Consider the following 18,407-nt stretch of genomic DNA (forward strand, 5'->3'; position numbering starts at 1 on the left):
TGGCCCAGAACATTGGCTAACTGTGCAGGCCAAAGGGTCTCATAAACTCATAGACTCATAGACTTTAAGGTGAGAAGGCACCATTATGATCATCTAGTCTGACCTCCTGCATAATGCAGGCCACAGAATCTCACCCACCCACTCCTGCAATAAACCTCTCACCTATGTCTGAGCTATTGAAGTCCTCAAATCATGGTTTAAAGACTTCAAGGTGCAGAGAATCCTCCAGCAAGTGACCCGTGCACCATAATGCAGAGGAAGGCGAAAAAACCCCAGGGCCTCTTCCAATCTGCCCTGGAGGAAAATTCCTTCCCAACCCCAAATATGGCGATCAGCTAAACCCTGAGCATGTGGTCAAACATCTCATCAGTCTGATTAGTTCAGGTGCGAGGTTGCAGATCAGTCTGGGTGTGTATCCCAGACGGGACGCTGCATTGTTTGCCTCTCTCATGAGCACGGAATCCTCCAGCCAGAGGAAATCCTCTCTCATTTGGCGAACGCACTAGAGCAGCAAAGAGCAAAGGATGCAGAGGGGACACGCAGTCAGGCTCCAAGTGCTCGCTAGGGGCGGATTGGAAGATCTGAGTGCAGGGAGCTAACACAGGGCAGGCGTCTGTCCAACACACCAACGGGAGGGTGTAGGGGGGAAATCCGTGGCATCGCGGTCCCTTCCGTAGGTTGGTGGGAGCTGAGCTAGCAATAACAAAGCTGGCTTTTGCTTGGGTGACTCCAGGACACCTGGCCTTGAATGAGGTTTTGCGTTTCAGCCCTGGCCTGTGCCGACTCAGCAGAGCGGGCGTTCTCCACCCCGACCCCTCAAACGCACATGACAAAGCTCAGAGGTCAGGCTCTCTTTCCACCTCTTTTCTTTACGTTTCCTGTTTCCCCCATGGGGTGGGATTTCTTGGCGCCCCCCACCCCGAGTGGACACAAACCCTGGGGATGGAAAAAACCGGACGCCAACCAGAGTGTCAGTGCAAAGCATTGTGGGACCAGACCAGCCGGTGCCAGCCAGGGCCACAGCGAGGAAAGGCATTCTGGGAGTACAGCGGAGGGTATGAGCGGGGCATTCTGGGAAGGCGCCGATTGCAGGGCCAGAGCGAGACTGGACATTTGGGGAGCAATGTGGGGCCAAAGGCAGGCAAGGCATCCTGAAGAGAGGGGCTGGGTACAAGGAATTCTGGGAGCAGGCTGGGGGCCAGAGCAAAGCAGGGCTTTCTGGGGCAGCAGGGCAGGGTCAGAGGCCCGTTAGCATGGTCTGCCTGGGCTCTGCAAAGGGGGAGGAGGGATAGACGCCCCAGGGGGCTAGGAGCACGTCTGCCCAGCCATTGCTGCTGGTGGGTCAGGTTGGAAGGGGCCCCCTTTGCAGAGGCTCCTGGGTTTGGCCCGTCCTCGGGCTCTAGGCAGCAGACTATCACAGCCACCAGCCCCGATGCTGGGAGGAGCTGAGCCCCAGCGCCCGTGGGAGCAGCGGGGGTATGCCATTCCTCTCAGGATCAGGCCCTTGGAAGGGAATCGGGACCAGCGGGGGGGAGGCAGTTAGCCACCACTGCGGCCCTGAGTCAGCCCGCCTGCCCCGTGAGTCAGCCCCGTCCCACGGCAAGCCAGCCAGACTCACGGTTTCCTTATTTACTCATCCTGAGGATGTGGGGAGGGAGGCAGGCGATTGGCATTTGAGGGGGAAGCCTGTTTCCTTTGATCTCCTTGGGGGGGCAGGAGGGAGGGGGCGTTAGGCTCGCCAAGATGAGGACTCCCCACTTCACTTCAGCCTTGCCCCACTCCTGCCCTCCTTACTCTCCTCCCACCTTCCCTGCCCTGTCCTGCCAAGATTTATGGGGGGAGGGAGGGGATCAGCTCTCCCTCTGCTCGCTTTGCCTTTCCCCTCGTCTGTCTTGTCTATTTCAGTTGTAAACTCTCTGAGGCAGGGACTGTTTCTGAACAGCGCCTGGCCCAATGGGGCCACGTTCTCAGCACCGCGGTACCGCAAAGCTGCGGAAATGGGGCCTTCTCTACACTGGGACGTTACCAGCTGCATTGGTGCCCCCCCCAATAGACACCATTTGCACAATTTATCCCAGTTTGCACCAGAGTGCAGTTTATACCAGCCTGCACCCACATAAATTAGACTAAAAGAACAGGAGGACTTGTGGCACCTTAGAGACTAACCAATTTATTTGAGCATGAGCTTTCGTGAGCTACAGCTCACTTCATCGGATGCATACTGTGGAAAGTGTAGAAGATCTTTTTATATACACACAAAGCATGAAAAAATACCTTTGAGTGTGTATAAAAAGATCTTCTACACTTTCCACAGTATGCATCCGATGAAGTGAGCTGTAGCTCACGAAAGCTCATGCTCAAATAAATTGGTTAGTCTCTAAGGTGCCACAAGTCCTCCTTTTCTTTTTGCGAATACAGACTAACACGGCTGTTACTCTGAAACCTATAAATTAGACTAATGATTCTCAGCCAGGGGTACGCATACCCCAGGGGTACACAGAGGTCTTCCAGGGGCACATCAACTCAACTAGATATTTGCCTAGTTTTACAACAGGCTACATAAAAAGCCCTAGCGAAGTCAGTGCCAACTAAAATTTCGTGCAGACAATGAAATGACACTTGTTTATGCTGCTCTATAGGCTATACCCTGAAATGGAAGTACAAGATTTATAGTTCAGTTGATTTATTTTATAATGATATGGTAAAAATGAGAAAGTCCACAATTTGTCCGTAATCGTGCGCTGGGACGCTTTTGTAGTTTTAGGTCTGATTTTGTAAGCAAGTCATTTTTAAGTGAGGTGAAACTTGGGTGTATGCAAGACAAATCAGACTCCTGAAAGGGGTCAGGAGTCTGGAAAGGTTGAGAGCCACTGAATTAGACCATCTAGGTTATGTCTAGGCTTGGAAGGTTTGGATTTTTATCGGTGAATGTGGAGGAACGTCGATTTCCCCGCACGACAAAAACCTATTTCCATCGATCACAATTGAAATGTTCAGCTAGGCCAAGGGCAGCAAATGCTGCTTGCGAACTTAACATTTGATATTAACTTTGTTGTATTTTGACACGTGACGTTGACAATTTGTGTTTTAAGGGTTACAAAGCTTTAACTTGTTGCATCTCAACATCTGTCCTGAAATAATTATTGTCTGGCAACCCCCCTCCAGAATTTCCCACAACCGTGAAAATTTAAATAGTTAAAAATCTAAAAAAATGCTTAAAAATTTTGATTAGCCATAGAAGTTATGAAAATATTTAAAATCGAATACTGCCAAGCCTAGTTACATCTATGTCAGGAGCTTGCCCTCCTGCAGCTAGGTTGGCTGCTCAGTTCCTGGTGTAGGCAAGATTTACGAGATGCCACTATCAATCCAGAGTCACTCCGCTGAGTTCCACATGGCTGCTCTGGATTGAGTCCCGCACTGAATCTGAAGGATACACTCACCTGGATCTGGTTCGGGTCGATGAAAAACTTGCTGAGGATGTTGCTGAGGAAGTTCTGCACCTCGTACCAGGGATAGATGCTGTTGGAGCCATCCAGGACAATCACTATGTCCATGTAGGTAGAACACCCTGAAACACACACGCACGCACGGCAGCTGGGTCATCAGACGGGAGCTGACATGGGGGACTGGGGACCATGGCCGTTGCGGCTTTGCTGGGTGCAGTGCATTCTGGGAACAGCCAGAGGCTGGCGCATTCTGGTGCCAGAGGCAGGGCATTCTTGGAACGGCCCGGTGCCGGTTAGCTGTTCCAAAATCCCAGACAGGAGCACGGAGGAGACCTTTCCAGGGCATTGCATTAAGGCTGGACACAGCTGAACGGGTGACCTCTCCGGTCTTGCATTGCCCCAGGACTTGCAGACCCAAGAGGCCGGCAACCCGCCCCCTCCCTGCCCCCAAAGCTGCTGCGATACGAACTCCAAAAGTCCACCCAAAACGGGGGGGAAGCCAGTTGGCTGAATTGCTGGCATGCTTTTAACGCAAAACAATCTCAGGCCCAGACAGCTTCTGTGGCCCAGTCCGGCTCCATTTCCACTTCCGCGCACACAGCCACCGGCTCGCCACCTACTCTGAGCCGTGGGGGCGATGGTTTCGGTCGGCTGGAAGCTGCCATCCACCCTGGTGCAGATGCCCGTGCTGAACATGGAGGTGCCGCACTCCTGGGACCAGAGCGGGGCGCAGGCCTGCCCAGGAGAGGAAGATGTAGGTTAAGCCTGTCCCTGAGGGATGGCCGTCCCCGTTATTCTATCTACGGAGCTTAAAGCTCCCCCTCACGGGAGGGGTTTGCCATGCCAGAGCAGAGCAGTGGCTCCTCTGGCCCGTCTCCAGTGGCACAGACCAGGGGTCTCTCTAGCCTGTTACTCCATCCGCAGGCACCCTGGAATAGGCCAGGACCCCAACTAGATCACTACCCCCCCTGCATGTGTGCTGGAATAGACCAGCGTCCCAACTCCAGGTGCATGGGCAGGGATTAGATGGATCGTGAGTGTCTATCCCGCCTCGGACGTGTCTCCCACCCTGCTGCACTGGGATAGCCCAGCGGGACCAGCCAGCCAGCTGTCCTTTCCCTGACGTGCGCGACGTTAAGTCCTGGCCCTAGAGACCAGCATCCTCTGGGTCTCAACTCCTACACCTCCACCCGGGCTGGGCACGGCTGCTGTGAGGTGCAGAGGGGAATTCCTCTCTCTGCCCCGATCAGCCCTCAGCTTCTGCGTTGAAGCTGTCAGTCGAGGGGGTGGTTTCTGAGAGGCGGACGCTTGTCTGTTGGGAACTGGCCTGAGACCCACCAAACTCATGTCACGCAGGAGCCAGCAGACGGGGAACACACAATGCCCGGCGTTATGCTATACCGCACCACACGAGGTGGGGTGTACGTGGAATTCTTTAAGTCGAGTTAGGCGCCTAATCCCCATTGATTTCAAAGGGAGTTGGGCAGCTAAATACCTTTAAGAATCTGGCCTTTAGGGTATGTCTCCACTGCAATCAAAGGGGGGGGGGTGTTCAGAGCCGGGGCTCCAGCCTGAGCCGGAACGGCGACACTGCTGTTCTTAGCCCCGCCAGCCTGAGCCGCGCCAGCATAAGACCATTGACCCGGGCCCTGAGACTCGCTGCTGCGGGTGTTCGATTGTACCCTGGCCTCTCTGTGTGTGACGCAGGGATAACCCATGTCCCCACCTCACAGGGGTGTCATGGGGCTAAACCTGCTAACCGCTGGGAAGTGCTCAGCCACTCCAGTCTCGGGAGCCAGCTAAGTACCTTCGACTAGATGGCTACTCCAGGGAGTATGCTGTGTCGGGCTATGACTGTCCAGAGCAGGGAGGCTGTGGGGGAAACTGATCCCCAGTGACAAAGGCAGCAGGGCTGGGGGAGAACCCAGCACAGCCACCCCGCTGCCCACCGTGGCCTGACCGGCTCTGAGCAGACCCTGACTCAGTGAGCAAACAAGAGCGAGACCATAGGGCGGCAGCTTGCAGGGAGCGAAAAGCGACATGGGGCTATATTCATTCCTCCTCCCTCCCAGCTGAATGACAGAGCCAGGCCTGGCTGCCTCCCTAATGCTGCAGGACTGGCAAGGGGGGAAGAGGCCGCGGCGGGGTGCTCAGAATGAAGCCAGACCCTGCAGTACAGAGGCAGGCTGAGAGCCGCTCTGGTATTACCTCGCTCTAGACTAATTCCACTCGAATTTCGCTCGTCTTCTCCCCCCGCCATCCACCCTTCTGCCCCTCCCCAGCCCTGCTCTCCTTCAAATCTTCTCCTCCGTCCCCCTCTGTCTCTCCCCACCATCCCCAGGGATCTCTAGGCTTCTACTTTTCACCCCTCAGCAGGACTCTCTGTCAAAAAGCCCAAGGGATTTAGGAGCACACACCCCACTGGGCTCTCAGCCGGATTTGTGCTTCTCGCGCCCTCAGAGCACTTTGGCAAGTCCTCTCCGCCATGCTGGGAAAATTTACAAAACGATAACGGCTCCCTAGGTTAAAATGCAACTTGCTCCAGCGACACTGAGGTTTCAAGACATGCTTTGGAAATGGTCCCTTTCCAAGCCTAGCCCTAACTCAAGAGGCAGTGTTTCCCAGTGGGTAGGGCCCTGGACCAGCAGTCAAGAATCCTGGGTTCTATTTCCACCTCTGACTTGCCATGTGACCTTGGGCAAGTCTCTGGGCCTCAGTTTCCCCTCCCACTCTTTGTCTTACACTGACTTAGATTGTAAGTTCTTTGGGGAAGGGACTGTCTCATTATGGGTATGTACAGCATCTAGCACAACGGGGTCCTGATCTCAACTGGAGTCCCGAGATGCCACCGCAATTGGAAGTTTGTGGGTCTAAGTTTGCGACCGTGATGCTCACACATGGGGTGGTAAAGGCAGCTCAAAGAAATGCAGCCCGTGGGACTTTTTGCCACCCGTCGGTAAGAAATCTGCTCACCACAAAGCCATCCTCTTTGTTGTCCAGGAGCGTCATTCCAAAGTGCATGTTTCTGATTTGCGTGGAGATGTTCCGCAGGGCCAGGTCACCTAAATAAAGTGCAGAGAGGCGGAAGGAAAAGCAAACGGCATTTTAGTGCCCATCTCCGAGGCTCAGGCTGTGGCTGTCAGAGGAGCGGAAGGGGACTGGGCATTTCAACAGGAGTTTGGCATCTAATTCCCATGAGACCCTTTGTAAACCCTGTCCTTTACATTTACTTTCAAAAGGCTGAGCAGGTTCAAAACCACCCGGGGTGGGGAGTGGGCAGATTTAGACACCCAGTTTTCAGGAATGAAAATGCCAGTGCAATTATAAAGGTTACATTCTCAGTAGGGTTTGCTGGAGCTTGGCAGATTGGGTGCCAGGGCTCCTGGGTTTGGATGCCAGCCCTCCAGTCGCCATAGAGTTCTAAATCCCTTAGGGCGGGTTTGAAAATTTCAACCGAAATGGATCGGGTTTTTCAAAGCGGCGCCTTCAGATGGTGTTACCTAGGTTGACCTTGGCACAGGAGGAGTTGTTTCTTGCACCCATAACGCACTTGTACACGTCCCCTTTCCGGTTGTCGGCTGTCCCATCCCAGGGCGCCCCGACCAACATCCTGTAGAGGAAACACCAACAACGCAGTCAAGGGGGCAGAGATGGGGGCCTTCCTACTCAGAACATCAAGAAATAAATCATCAGCAGAGTGGGCATCCCGAGATTCTGATGCGACAGGGAGAGGTTTGCAGGGAAGTTTTATAAAGTGTTATATAGAAACCCTTCCCGCGGCGTGGCATAAACCTGAACTGCCCCGAAAGGTCTGTTATTTCATAAGTATCCATTTTTGCACCTGCCTCGAAAGCTGCTATGATTGGCTACCCTCAGAGACAGGAGGCTGTGGACTACCTGCACTAGCTTGATCCAATAGCTAGGGCCTATGTTCCTAGTTAACAATACTTGGCACTTTGTACAGCATTAAGCCAGTCTAAAATCGCACAGCATTTTACAGCGGGGCAGAGCATCATTAGCCCCACTGTACGGATGGGGAAACTGAGGCATACGGAAGGGGACATGACATGCCCAGGCAAGTCACTGGCAGAACTTGGAATAGAGATCACACTGCAACTGCCAGGGTCCTACTCTAGATGCTAGACAAACTCCCTCACAGAGCTTGGCATCACAGAGCACAGAATAGCGCTGCGTCCCTTTAAATAGTCCGGAAGACCTCGAGTTCTGTGTTTTAGACACACATCCCCAGAAACCAGCCAGCGCAGTAGCATGTGGGCAGCTAGGTCAGGCGTGTTTGTGTGTCCTTAGCAAATACGGTTCTTTGGGGCCCACCGTGCCTGGTTTAATTGGGCCTTTCCCAGCCCTGCAGCATCCTGGTATCCTCATCACACCAGCCCCCTGCTTGCCTCTGGTCTGGTAACATAATGAAAATACCATCGGGGAGACGAGTTCTGGCTCTCTGCTTTAGCTAAAATGCTGCCTAAGTTTATGGCTCTGTTAGTTCCTCTTGGTTCATACGCCTCCGGGTAAAAACACACGTGGAGGAAATTCTCTGCACAGATGGATCGGGAAGGGAAGGACGAACCAGAAGGCCAAAACCTCAGCTGGTTCAGTGGTTAGGGTGATGCCTTAGGACTTGGGGGATATGAGGTCAATGCCTTGTTCTTCCAAAAACTTGGGCAAGTCACCAGTGCTCCGCTGAGCTACAGAGATCTGGCCACCCAGAAAACAAACCCTCCGCGTTTTAACTGCCTGCAAGTGCTTTTAAAACACCCCAGGGAAAAAAAGATCGAGTCAAACGAAGAAGGGAGAAAATAGACTCCATGAAACCGATCTGGGAGGCTCTCAGTACTCCCAGCCCCGAGGAGCGCTGGTGACAAGAACGAGCCAGAGGAGGAGTGAATGGAGAAAGCAGCTCTCAGGTTGAGGATGGGCGAGAGGAAAAGGCTGGGGGGAAAAGGCACTTGGATGTAGACGTGGGATTGTTCGGCCAAACTCTGCAACTTAACTCAATCGTCCTGGCCCCGTCTGTGGCTGCTGAGCACGGCTGACAGAGCTGAGGAGGAACGATTCCCAGATCCTCAAAGATGGGTAGCACCTAACTCCTCAGGCGCCAGGCGCTTATCCACATGCTTATCTTTAGTCCTGCAACACGTCCTGTTCCTCCGGGCCTCCGGTTCCCAACTGGAGAACAGCGACAATAGCACCGCCCTCCCGCACAGCATAAATGGATGCACAAAGGTGAGGCACGCGGACGCTGGGCCTCATCTCGGTACTTCACATAGACCAATCTATTCTTGGTGCGCCTCCCTTCCAAGCCAGCGGCTTTTGACTTCCCGATACTCATCGCCGTGTGTTTCATTTTTAAAAGAGCCAGGGCTTACTGAGGCCCCCGACATGCTGGCAGCCCCTCGGGTATTGGGTTAGTATTTATTATTAACTATTTATTGAAAATTTTCCATCAAACCTTTTCTTTTGTGGGGAGGGGAGGCTGGGATGGAAAACTGGGGTTTTGACAAACCCAAAATGTTTCCTGACGGCGTCTGCTTTCCTTGAAAGGGGTTGATATATTTTTTTCAGGCAGGAAACTGAAAAATTTGGGTGGAAAAGCCAGGCGGTTTTTGGTTTGGGGCCAACATTTTTAATTTGCTCCCCCCTCAAAAAAAAAAAAGTCAACATGTTCCACTGGGCGCTTGGACAGAACGACGGGACAGATTTTTGATTTTTCTTCACATTTTCCATGGAGTGCCCCTCCCTCTGCTTTCCAACAAGCTCTACGCTTGCCAGCCTGGTCGCCCCGCTTTAAAGTGGCTGAAAGTTTGGGGAAACCGTTCTAAACCAGGGCAGATTTACAGCCTTTTCCGGCCTTGGTGGGAGGTTTATTGTAGAGAGTGTCGTGGCTGCTCAGAAAGGGAATCACCAATCTCAGGCCCCCAATTTAGCCCAGGAGGGAAACCAGTTAAGATCTAGAGATCGTTTTGTCCATCAGTGGGACCTGCCTTAGCCGAAGACCGTGGAGTTGGAGATACACATTTTCTTGGGGGCGGGCAGAGGTGCCGCCATGAAAGCCCCGTGCAACATCCACAGAGGAGTGGTAGTAGATGCTTTTCATGGGGACAGCCTCCCTTTAGCTTACTGACACGTGCTTTCTTGCCAATTTTGGGAGGGACTGTATCTCAGGAGCCCCTTGGTCAAATGACCCCATACTTGGGTCACTAACCCTCGCCAGTGATCCCATGAGGCACACCAAAATTAAGAACATAAGAACGGCCATACTGGGTCAGACCAAAGGTCCATCCAGCCCAGTGTCCTGTCTTCCGACAGTGGCCAATGCCAGGTGCCCCAGAGGGAATGAACAGAACAGGTAACCACCAAGTGATCCATTCCCAGCTTCTGGCAAACAGAGGCTAGGGACACCATCCCTGCCCATCCTCGCTAATAGCCATTGATGGACCTATCCTCCAGGAACTTATCTAGTTCTTTTTTGAACTCTGTCATAGTCTTGGCCTTCACGACATCCCCTGGCAAGGAGTTCCAGAGGTGGACTGTGTGTTGTGTGAAGAAATACTTCCGTCTTTGTTTTAAGGCAATCCGAGTGACTATGCAGATTGTAGAGCTTTAGAAGAGTTGAGCTTTACAGAGAAAGCTGCTCTGAACCTTAACACTAATATCATCCCTCCTCATTGCAGCTAAGAGAGAGCACTTGATTAACTAAGGCCTGTTCCTACTTGGGCATCTCTTGCTGAGACTGGCAGCCCAGGGGCCCAGTTAGCGCCAACGAAGATGTGGTCGCCTGTCCACTCGGAATGGCTTGGTGACCCACCCACTCCTTCTACACTGGCCACCTAATGGACGGAAATTTCGGGTCACCCTCTGAGCCCATAGTCTAGCCAAACAATAACACTACCTCCCAGCTCTGCACAGAGGTGGCTGCCAATCCAAGACTTTGCTCCAAACACCCACGGACAGCTGTTGGCCCATCACTTCACTCCCCTCTCCCCCTCCAGAAACCCCCCCCCCACACACACACACACTATATAGCGTTTGTTTCCTGCATTCAGATGACCTACGCGTCAACGCGCAGTCCCAGCCGCGGCTGGCTCCTCCCGGCATAGCAGCTGGATTTCCTGAGAGCAGAAGTTTTTTTATTTTTTCCCCCTTCTCCTTCTGTGAATCATTTTCAAACAGCAGCCGAGTCAGGGCTGCTAGTCATTTCCTTTGATTTTTTTTATAAACTGCTGCTGTGTGCTTGGGGAAATCAGGGATACAGTTTGGAGCCCTCGCGCCCCTGCTCCCGCGCACGGCTGCAGTACAGATGCTTGAATTAAAGCCAGGGGGACCTCGTCAGTTTCAGCTGGGGGTCTCCAGCTTTTTCCCCTTTGGTACCTCCGAGCCCTGGCCATACAGTGCCGGGAGTTTAACCAGTTTCTCCCAGCTTTGAATCTTCACCATGTTCAAGAGAGGCAGCATGGCCCAATCATTAGAGCAGTGGCCTAAGACTCAGGAAGCCTAGCTTCCAGGCCCAACTCTGCCACTGTCCTTGGGAAAGTCACTTCCCTTCTCCCTGCCTCGGTTCCCCCTCCCACCCTTTGTCTGTCTTATCTGTTTAGATCAGTGCTCCTCAAAAATTTGAGGGTCACATCCCCCTTACCCGGTCTGTGCCCTCCTCTGCCGCCGGAGCCGGGGTCAGGAACAGGGCTGGGGCTCAGGGGGGATGACACATGGTGGGGTAAGGGGCCAAGGCTGGGGCTGCACCTGGGGGTGGGTCTGGGGCTGGGAGCGGGGCCAAGAAAAGAGCTGTGGCCAGAGGCCGAGGCTGGGGGTGGAGCTGGGGCCAGGAGCCAGGGATGCAGCTACGGGTGGGACCAGAGCAGAGCTGGGGGCGGGGCTGAGTGGCACTCCCTCCCTGCCCCCACATGGGGGCTGGCCTGCCCCCTCCCCACGACGGTTCCTTTATGCCCCCCTAGGGGGTGCGTGCCCCACAGTTCGGGGACCTCTGGTTTAGACTGTAAGTCCTGTATGGACTTGAAGCACCGAGCAAAACAGGGACCTGATGTTGGTGGGGGCCCCTAGGCGCTTCTGGAATGCAAATAAATAAAATTAGCTCTTCCCTGCCAAAGGCATCAGGACTATGTCAGACCGGAGTCAAACTGGTTTCCAGTTTTGGCCCGAAAGTGGATTCGAATTAGGAATGCAGCTGGGAAAAGCACGTGTAGCTACTGGCTCGCCTCGCCTCAGACCATCTCACAAGCCCCTGTAAAATCCTCACTTTCGGCATGAAGGATTGCCCCCTGGAACTGCTGTGGCAGGTGTCATGCTTTCCACACTCACCATTTCTCCCCTCCGGCTTCGTGCTGCAGGACCTTGTAACCGAACTGAGCCTCCGGTGGCCCCTGGAAGATCTGGGGTCTCTTCACATCAATGTTGAATGACCTGCATAGCCCTAAAGAGACACAGAGCAGAGTGTTAGTCTAACCCAGAGAGCCCCAAAGTTGGGGGAGGTGCAAAGACTTAGACGAGGAAGGGGAGGACAGAGACAAAACTCTCAATCATTCTCCAGAATCTTGGCTTTCATTTAAAACAAAAATCAAATCTCCAGCTGTTACGGCTGCAAAGAAAAAGCTTCAAAATATGGCACAAATAGTAAGTTAGCTGAAAACTGTATTTTGTGCGGCACTGAAACTATTGGCCAATTCGGCAACTCGCTTGGGCCGAAAAAAGAACCAAAACCAGAAATTTCAGACACATTTAGTTCCGAAAGGTCATTTGAAATTGACATTGGAACCGTTTCATGCGGCCCAAATGGAACGTTTTCTCTCTTTTTTTTGTTTAGTCGAGGGGGAAAAAAAATGGAAAAATTCAGTTTCAGTTTGAAACTACCCGCATTTTGTGGGGGATTTTTCAGTTTGGTGGCCGAAGATGACACTGCATCACTTACACTTGGGTCATATTTTTAAGCTTGTAATCAATGCGTCGCCCTTTTTGCCTTGCAAGACAGGGCCAGTAGGAGCAGAATCAAGCCAACGCTTTCAGAAAAACCTCCCTCAGTGTACATCTTTCATGCACTTAAGCGAACTCCAGAAAATTCAGACTAGTGTGTTACTTTAGCATCCCTGATCGGAGCCCCACCGTGGCAGGCACGCCACACGAGAAAAACAATGTGTGTTAATCCTAGTGTGGACAGGACAGTGGGAGTTTTAACATGTGTTAACTAGTCAATTACCTAGACCAGGTCCCATCAGCGTCAGATTTTGAACTTGGTAAAAACATATCTTTTTCTCAGCAAAGATCAAGCTGTAGTAAAACAGTCCCTCTCCCAAATTACTTGCAGCCTAAGTAGGTGAAACAAAAACATGTGTGAGGGGAAACTGAGGCCCAGAGAGTAAGAGGCCCAGACCCTCAAAGGTAACTCCATTGGGAGTTAGATGCCTAAATAACTTTGAGGATCTGGGCCAAAGTGACTTGCCCAAGGTTGGCTCCCTAAGGTCTCAAATTTCATAGTTCACAACAAATCCATCTGGTCCACTTGATGCAGGAATCGGGGCGAGATTTTAGGGCCTGGGTACGCAGGAGGTCAGACTAGATGATCACAACAGTCCCCTCTGGCCTAGGAATCTGCGAGTCTCTGTATCGTGAGCTGCAAGGAGAACGGAAACATTTGTGCAGGCTGCGACCAGGGGCTAAAACAAACCCCCCCTTCCCACTAGCCCAGGCAGTCCAAGCCCTCAAGGAGACTTTCAGACTCTTCCCAGATTGGGTTGTTTCAGGTTACCGGCCGCAAAGAGGACAAGCAAACCGCAGCCGGCAGCACACGGGCCCGGGTTGAGTTTGTGCAGCTGGTTCCCCCCGGCCACAGGAAACGTTGTTGCCCCGTCATCTGGTGGATTGCGTTAGCCGGCCTGCCCCTAGAACTCACTGCCGGCACTTGCATTTTGGCTCTCCACTGGAGTCACAGATTCCAAGGCCAGAAGGGACAACTGGGATCATCTAGCCTGGCCCCTGTGTAACACGGGCCCCGGGCTTTACAATCACCTTGGGCTGCTGGTCCCGCAGGGCCGTGCTGCCTTATAATGGTCAGTGTAGCTACACCTGGAACTTTTAGGAAAAAGGGTCAAAGGAGTGAGATACACAGGTGTTTACGCACCACCCCTGGGAAGTATTAGCCTTAGGGTGCTGATAGGGAAACTGAGGCACAGAAGGGTGGGGGAAGTGACTTATTCAAAGCTTATAGAGGAGCTGGGGCCTGAGTGCCCTAGCCACATTATGATTTGTATTTCAGTAGCACCTACTGGTTCCGAGGGACACCAGTGCTCCCCAGTGCACACTCAGTGAGTGACAGTCTCTGCACTGAAGGGGCACTCAACAGGGCAATGGTGGGAGGGGAAACTGAGGCGCAATGAGTGTGGGGGGAGTGATGCCCCAGGACATACAACACGCCAGTAGCAGAGCCAAGACTAGAACCCCAGGAGTCCTGAGTTATTTAATTCGGAACCCAGCCATGGGTCTTAAGAGTTCAAGTGATTGTTTCCAACCGCGCATTACCGCTCACCCGGCTTTGTCACACCCACACCCTTCCCGGCTCCCAGGCCTGGACCCTACCCCTGGGCTACGGGGCCTCTTCCCCACCAGACCAGAGCTGAACTCCAGCCCTGTGACAGCATTGCAGGGTAAGACGAGAGGAAAAGGGACCCGATTCCCGTGTGGCCCAGCAGCAGCCTCTCCGACCGCGAGCAGGAGGGGGTGGATTGGTCTGGCACGCACATGCTTTAAACGAGGCCCAGATAGCGACAGTCCCCTCCCCCGCGTACCGCTAATGGGATTTAGAGAGCAGTGCTGGAAACCACTGACCATGCTAGGGTTACTGCCAGCTCAGGGGAGGCTATCCTCGCAGAGAGCACTGCTTGGTGCCCAGGCCCACTCTCCGTCGGACTCCAATTCTAGGCCCTTTCAAGCCACAACTCGGTCAGATCTACCCTGGGCCGTACTCTCTCCAGTTGGCTGCATTCTCTCCCCTTCGCTCGAGCATCAGCCAGCCACCCAATTCCAACCTCCCTTCCCACTTGTAATGCAATGCCCTGAGGGTGGGGGGTGTAGCCAGCCCCGGGATGTGAACCTGCGACCTCTTGGTCTAGAGGCACAGGCCCTTCATGGCCAGAGACAAAACCCCACCTCCGCTAACTGCAGGCCGTTGTGCCTCTGGGCTGTGCGCCAGCCAGAGACAGAGCCGCACTGCGGAAGGGCGGATTAGCGAAGCCGGGTCAGGCCTTGCGTGAGCGTGGATTGGAGGTAGAGAGACAGGCCGCTGGGAGCGGTGCTGGTAACTCAATAGCGTAGTCGGCGTGGCTATCTCCGGAGAACCTTTGCCTGCGAAGGCCTGACGCTCTACGTCTGCACTGCAGCTAGCAGCCTGCCTCCGAGACTGGGTAGACAGCCGCACGCGAGCTCGGCTCAAGCTCGCGCACTAGGGGCTAGCCACTCGAGCGCAGACCCAGGAGGTCGCATGGGCTTGTACCAGGGCGGCTAGCCCACGGTGCCCCTTGTACCGCAATATCTTGAGCAGCTACCTGCCGACGTAGCTGGGAGGCATGCTGCCTGCTAGTGCGTAGACATACCCAGAGAGAACAACAGCAGGTTGTCTGTCTGTGTCCAGTGCAATCCCCTTTCTACTGTTCAAGCGAGACCTAGTCAACAAAAATACAGACCCAGCCGTTTCCAATTGCAAAAAGCGGCTTTGGCAAAATTGAAATATTTCATGGGAACATGTTAATTTCGAGGAAATTTTGCAATGGGAAAAAGTCAAGAATCAATCGAAACGACGCTATCCAGCTGAAATGTTTTGATTTCTGTTCATGTTTAAAATATTTTTCAGATTTTATCTTTCCTGTTAATGGAGAACAAACGTCAAAGCAAAAATGGCCGTGCTACTGAAGCAAAGTGTTCGAAGGGTCCCAAATCCAAATGTCAGAATTTTCGTTTCGTGGGATGTTTTGGATTTTCATTTCATTGGGAACACCCACCACCACATTTCTACGTGTCAGAATTTCTCAGGGAACAGAAATTCGGGTTCCCAACCAGCTCTTACAACACCCCAGTCCTGTCTCGTCTGGTCCAAGAGGCAAACGCTGTTCCCAAGTTGGCACTAGGAGGTGCTGTGCTGCCGGACTCCTTGCAAGATGGATGTTCTGGTTCTTTTAATGTCCCAAGCAGCCCGTGGCACAGAAACAGGGGATGAGCCCTAGTGAGCTGGGCTTATCCCAAAGTGATAATTTAGTCCCATCTCCTTAAAAACATCTTGTAGCCCCAAGGCTCCTCCCTGTGCCTGCTGATCTCAGTGCTACTTTGCATCACATCCCAATCCCAAAGCACTTTACGGATCACAATTAACCCTCACGCTCGCGTAGGGAAGAATCAGTCCTGCCTTCCTGCAGCTGCACGGTGAAGGGAAGAAATTCGCCCAGAGCAGGTACAGAATCCCAACTCACGGCCTCTTTCTCTGATCCCATAGCTCATGTTTCCCCCGCCTCCCAGAACTGGGGCCTGGAACCCAGAAGCCCTTTAGTCCACTACGCGACTAGACCATTTCAGAGAAGCACCTTAAAAACCGAATCCACGAGGACGAGGAAACGAAACTGACCGTGAACCACCAGGGGAAAGTGACTGAATTTACTGCACCAGTCCAAGGGCTAAAACAGGCAGTGAAAGCAGCGGGGGGGTCCGTGAAAAATGTTCACCGCTCTCACTCTTCTGCGAAACCTGCGCATTATTTTGAAATATACAGGGCCTGATTTCCATGTGCACACAGGCCCTGGCAATGTCGGGGCCCTTCCAAGGTGGGTGGGAGTTAACTGTAATTGACACTTGTTTTTAAGGCTGCTTTACACTGTCAGGGCAGCATCGAAAGGACCTTGGAGGAGCTATAAATCAAGCCCATGATGCGGCCAGCATTAAGAGCGTCTGATGCATTTTGTGCATGGGTGTCAGTGAGGATCCAGACTGGAGGAGTTGTCCTGAAATTATAGTTTCCAAGCTGAGATCATAACAACCTCCCAGTGACAGGCTCCAGCTTGGCAGGGCCGAGCGGGGCAGTGTATTTCCTGCCTCTCTGAGGATGTGTAAGGAGAGGGCGGAGGCTGCGCCCCTTGCACAGTGACTCCTCTGTCTCGGGAGCCGACCGTGCCCCAGATTCACAGCAAACCTCAGGAAGAAAACAGACTAGCAATTACGCAGGGTGTAGTTTGAAAATAGAGCGCCTTCGCCCCAGTATGGATCACATGCACACGCTGCAAATTCCTTGCGTGGCTGGCTAACTAATTACCAGCAGCACCGAGAGGCCAGCTTCGGAAATTAGCCCACACGCGTATTTTAGGAAACTCAAATTAAAGGGAGAAAAAATTCTCGTTGTCTTAAAATATTTTGAGAATTGCAACGGCCCAGAGTCAAGAGCCTTGTTTGTCCCAGCCCGGACCTGCCAGTTAACCTCATATGTTATTGCTGTCTTTAAAAATGTCGGACATTTAGAGCCAGAAGGCAGCGTCGTGATGGTCTGGTCTGACCTCCTGCGTAAGACAGGCCAGGGAAGCTCACCCGGGGAGCCTTGCACTGAGCAGTGGTTCTCAACCTTTTGTGGACTCAGGACCCATTTGTAAATGTTTATGGCCTGTCGCAACCTAAATAATCTGTGGGTGGAGTAGGTTCGCGCCTGGCTGGTATTTGATCGGCCTGGCTGGGTTTTTTTTTTTTTTTTTTTTTTTTACATATTTGCCAGTTGCCAGAAAAATTATTTAATCTGCCAGTGGGGTTTGTATGTGGGTCTGAAGATTTGCATTATTATCGCAATACACCTGGATATCTAATGTTCAAAGTTTCTGCGTCCAGCTAAAGATGCTGCAGTGATCCCACTTCCCCAGTTTAAGTCAGAAAATGATGTTAGCAGTCTTATCTATGACAGGTTTCAGAGTAACAGCCGTGTTAGTCTGTATTCGTAAAAAGAAAAAAGAAAAGGAGTACTTGTGGCACCTTAGAGACTAACCAGTTTATTTGAGCATGAGCTTTCGTGAGCTACAGCTCACTTCATCGGATGCATAGCATCAAGGAGGGCCCTCCTTGATGATCACTTTAGATAAGCTGTTACCAGCAGGACAGTGGGGTGGGAGGAAGTTTTGTTTCATGGTCTCTGTGTGTATATAATGTCTTCTGCAGTTTCCACGATATGCTATGCATCCGATGAAGTGAGCTGTAGCTCACGAAAGCTCATGCTCAAATAAACTGGTTAGTCTTATCTATATGTTACCTGCGTGTGTAGCTACACGCAGCAGTGAAAGTTTTTAGTACAGGGGAGGCAGTGGGAAAAAGCTCCAGCAGCTCCCTGAGGCAGGAAAAGGCTCCAGCAGTGGGCACTACATGTGAGAGGCGCTGGCTGGGTGTGTAGAGAGCCGTGTATGGTACAGACCCTAAGGTTCTGGCATGTCTTTGCTTACCTAAGCAGAGCCTCAGCGACTACACTGTCATCTATACCCAGGCTAGAGGAGCATGCAGTGTATGGTACCCTCCAGGCCACCATCACCGTAAGTAGGGTCTCAGAAAGAGCCGTCCAGTCCCTGTTGAAAGGTATCAAGCAGCACCAGCTACAAAATTAGGCAGAATAGTTTTCCACTGAAAAATGCAGTTTCACTGAAACCTAAATGTTTCACGTTGACCTGTTGATTTCAACTCAATTTGTTAATGGGAAAGGTTGAAACATTTAGCTTGGATTCATTTTATTTAGTAAAACGGTATTTAAAATATTAATTTTAGATGTATTAGGCATACATAGCGTACAAAATGTTAACATATTATAAATGTCGAAACAGTGTTTTCAATATTATCCAAATGAGATGTTTTGATGGTCCCAAATTGAACTTGTCTGGAATTTTCAGTCATTTTTGGTATGAATTTGAAATTTTTTTTTTTCCAAAATGT

General features: G+C 52.1%; 1 protein-coding gene across 7 annotated transcripts in view; it reads right to left on the minus strand.

Moving 5' to 3' along the window:
- The window catches only part of ITGA10 (integrin subunit alpha 10), a 61,568-nt gene that overhangs the window by 24,145 nt on the left and 19,016 nt on the right, over positions 1-18,407 (minus strand). For 4 of the 7 annotated variants that reach the window (XM_074938944.1, XM_074938948.1, XM_074938946.1 and 1 more), the window contains 5 exons: positions 11,781-11,892; positions 6,950-7,059; positions 6,423-6,511; positions 4,070-4,184; positions 3,444-3,571 (listed from right to left, as the gene is read on the minus strand). In XM_074938944.1, the coding sequence (XP_074795045.1) occupies positions 3,444-3,571; positions 4,070-4,184; positions 6,423-6,511; positions 6,950-7,059; positions 11,781-11,892 (554 nt within the window). Of the gene's footprint in view, positions 1-3,443; positions 3,572-4,069; positions 4,185-6,422; positions 6,512-6,949; positions 7,060-11,780; positions 11,893-12,672; positions 12,782-18,407 lie in introns of all 7 variants that reach the window. The other 3 variants (XM_074938945.1, XM_074938943.1, XM_074938942.1) reach the window with 1 other exon arrangement.

The sequence above is a fragment of the Natator depressus genome, chromosome 24 (genome assembly GCF_965152275.1).
Source record: "Natator depressus isolate rNatDep1 chromosome 24, rNatDep2.hap1, whole genome shotgun sequence".
NCBI classification, from domain to species: Eukaryota; Metazoa; Chordata; order Testudines; family Cheloniidae; genus Natator; species Natator depressus.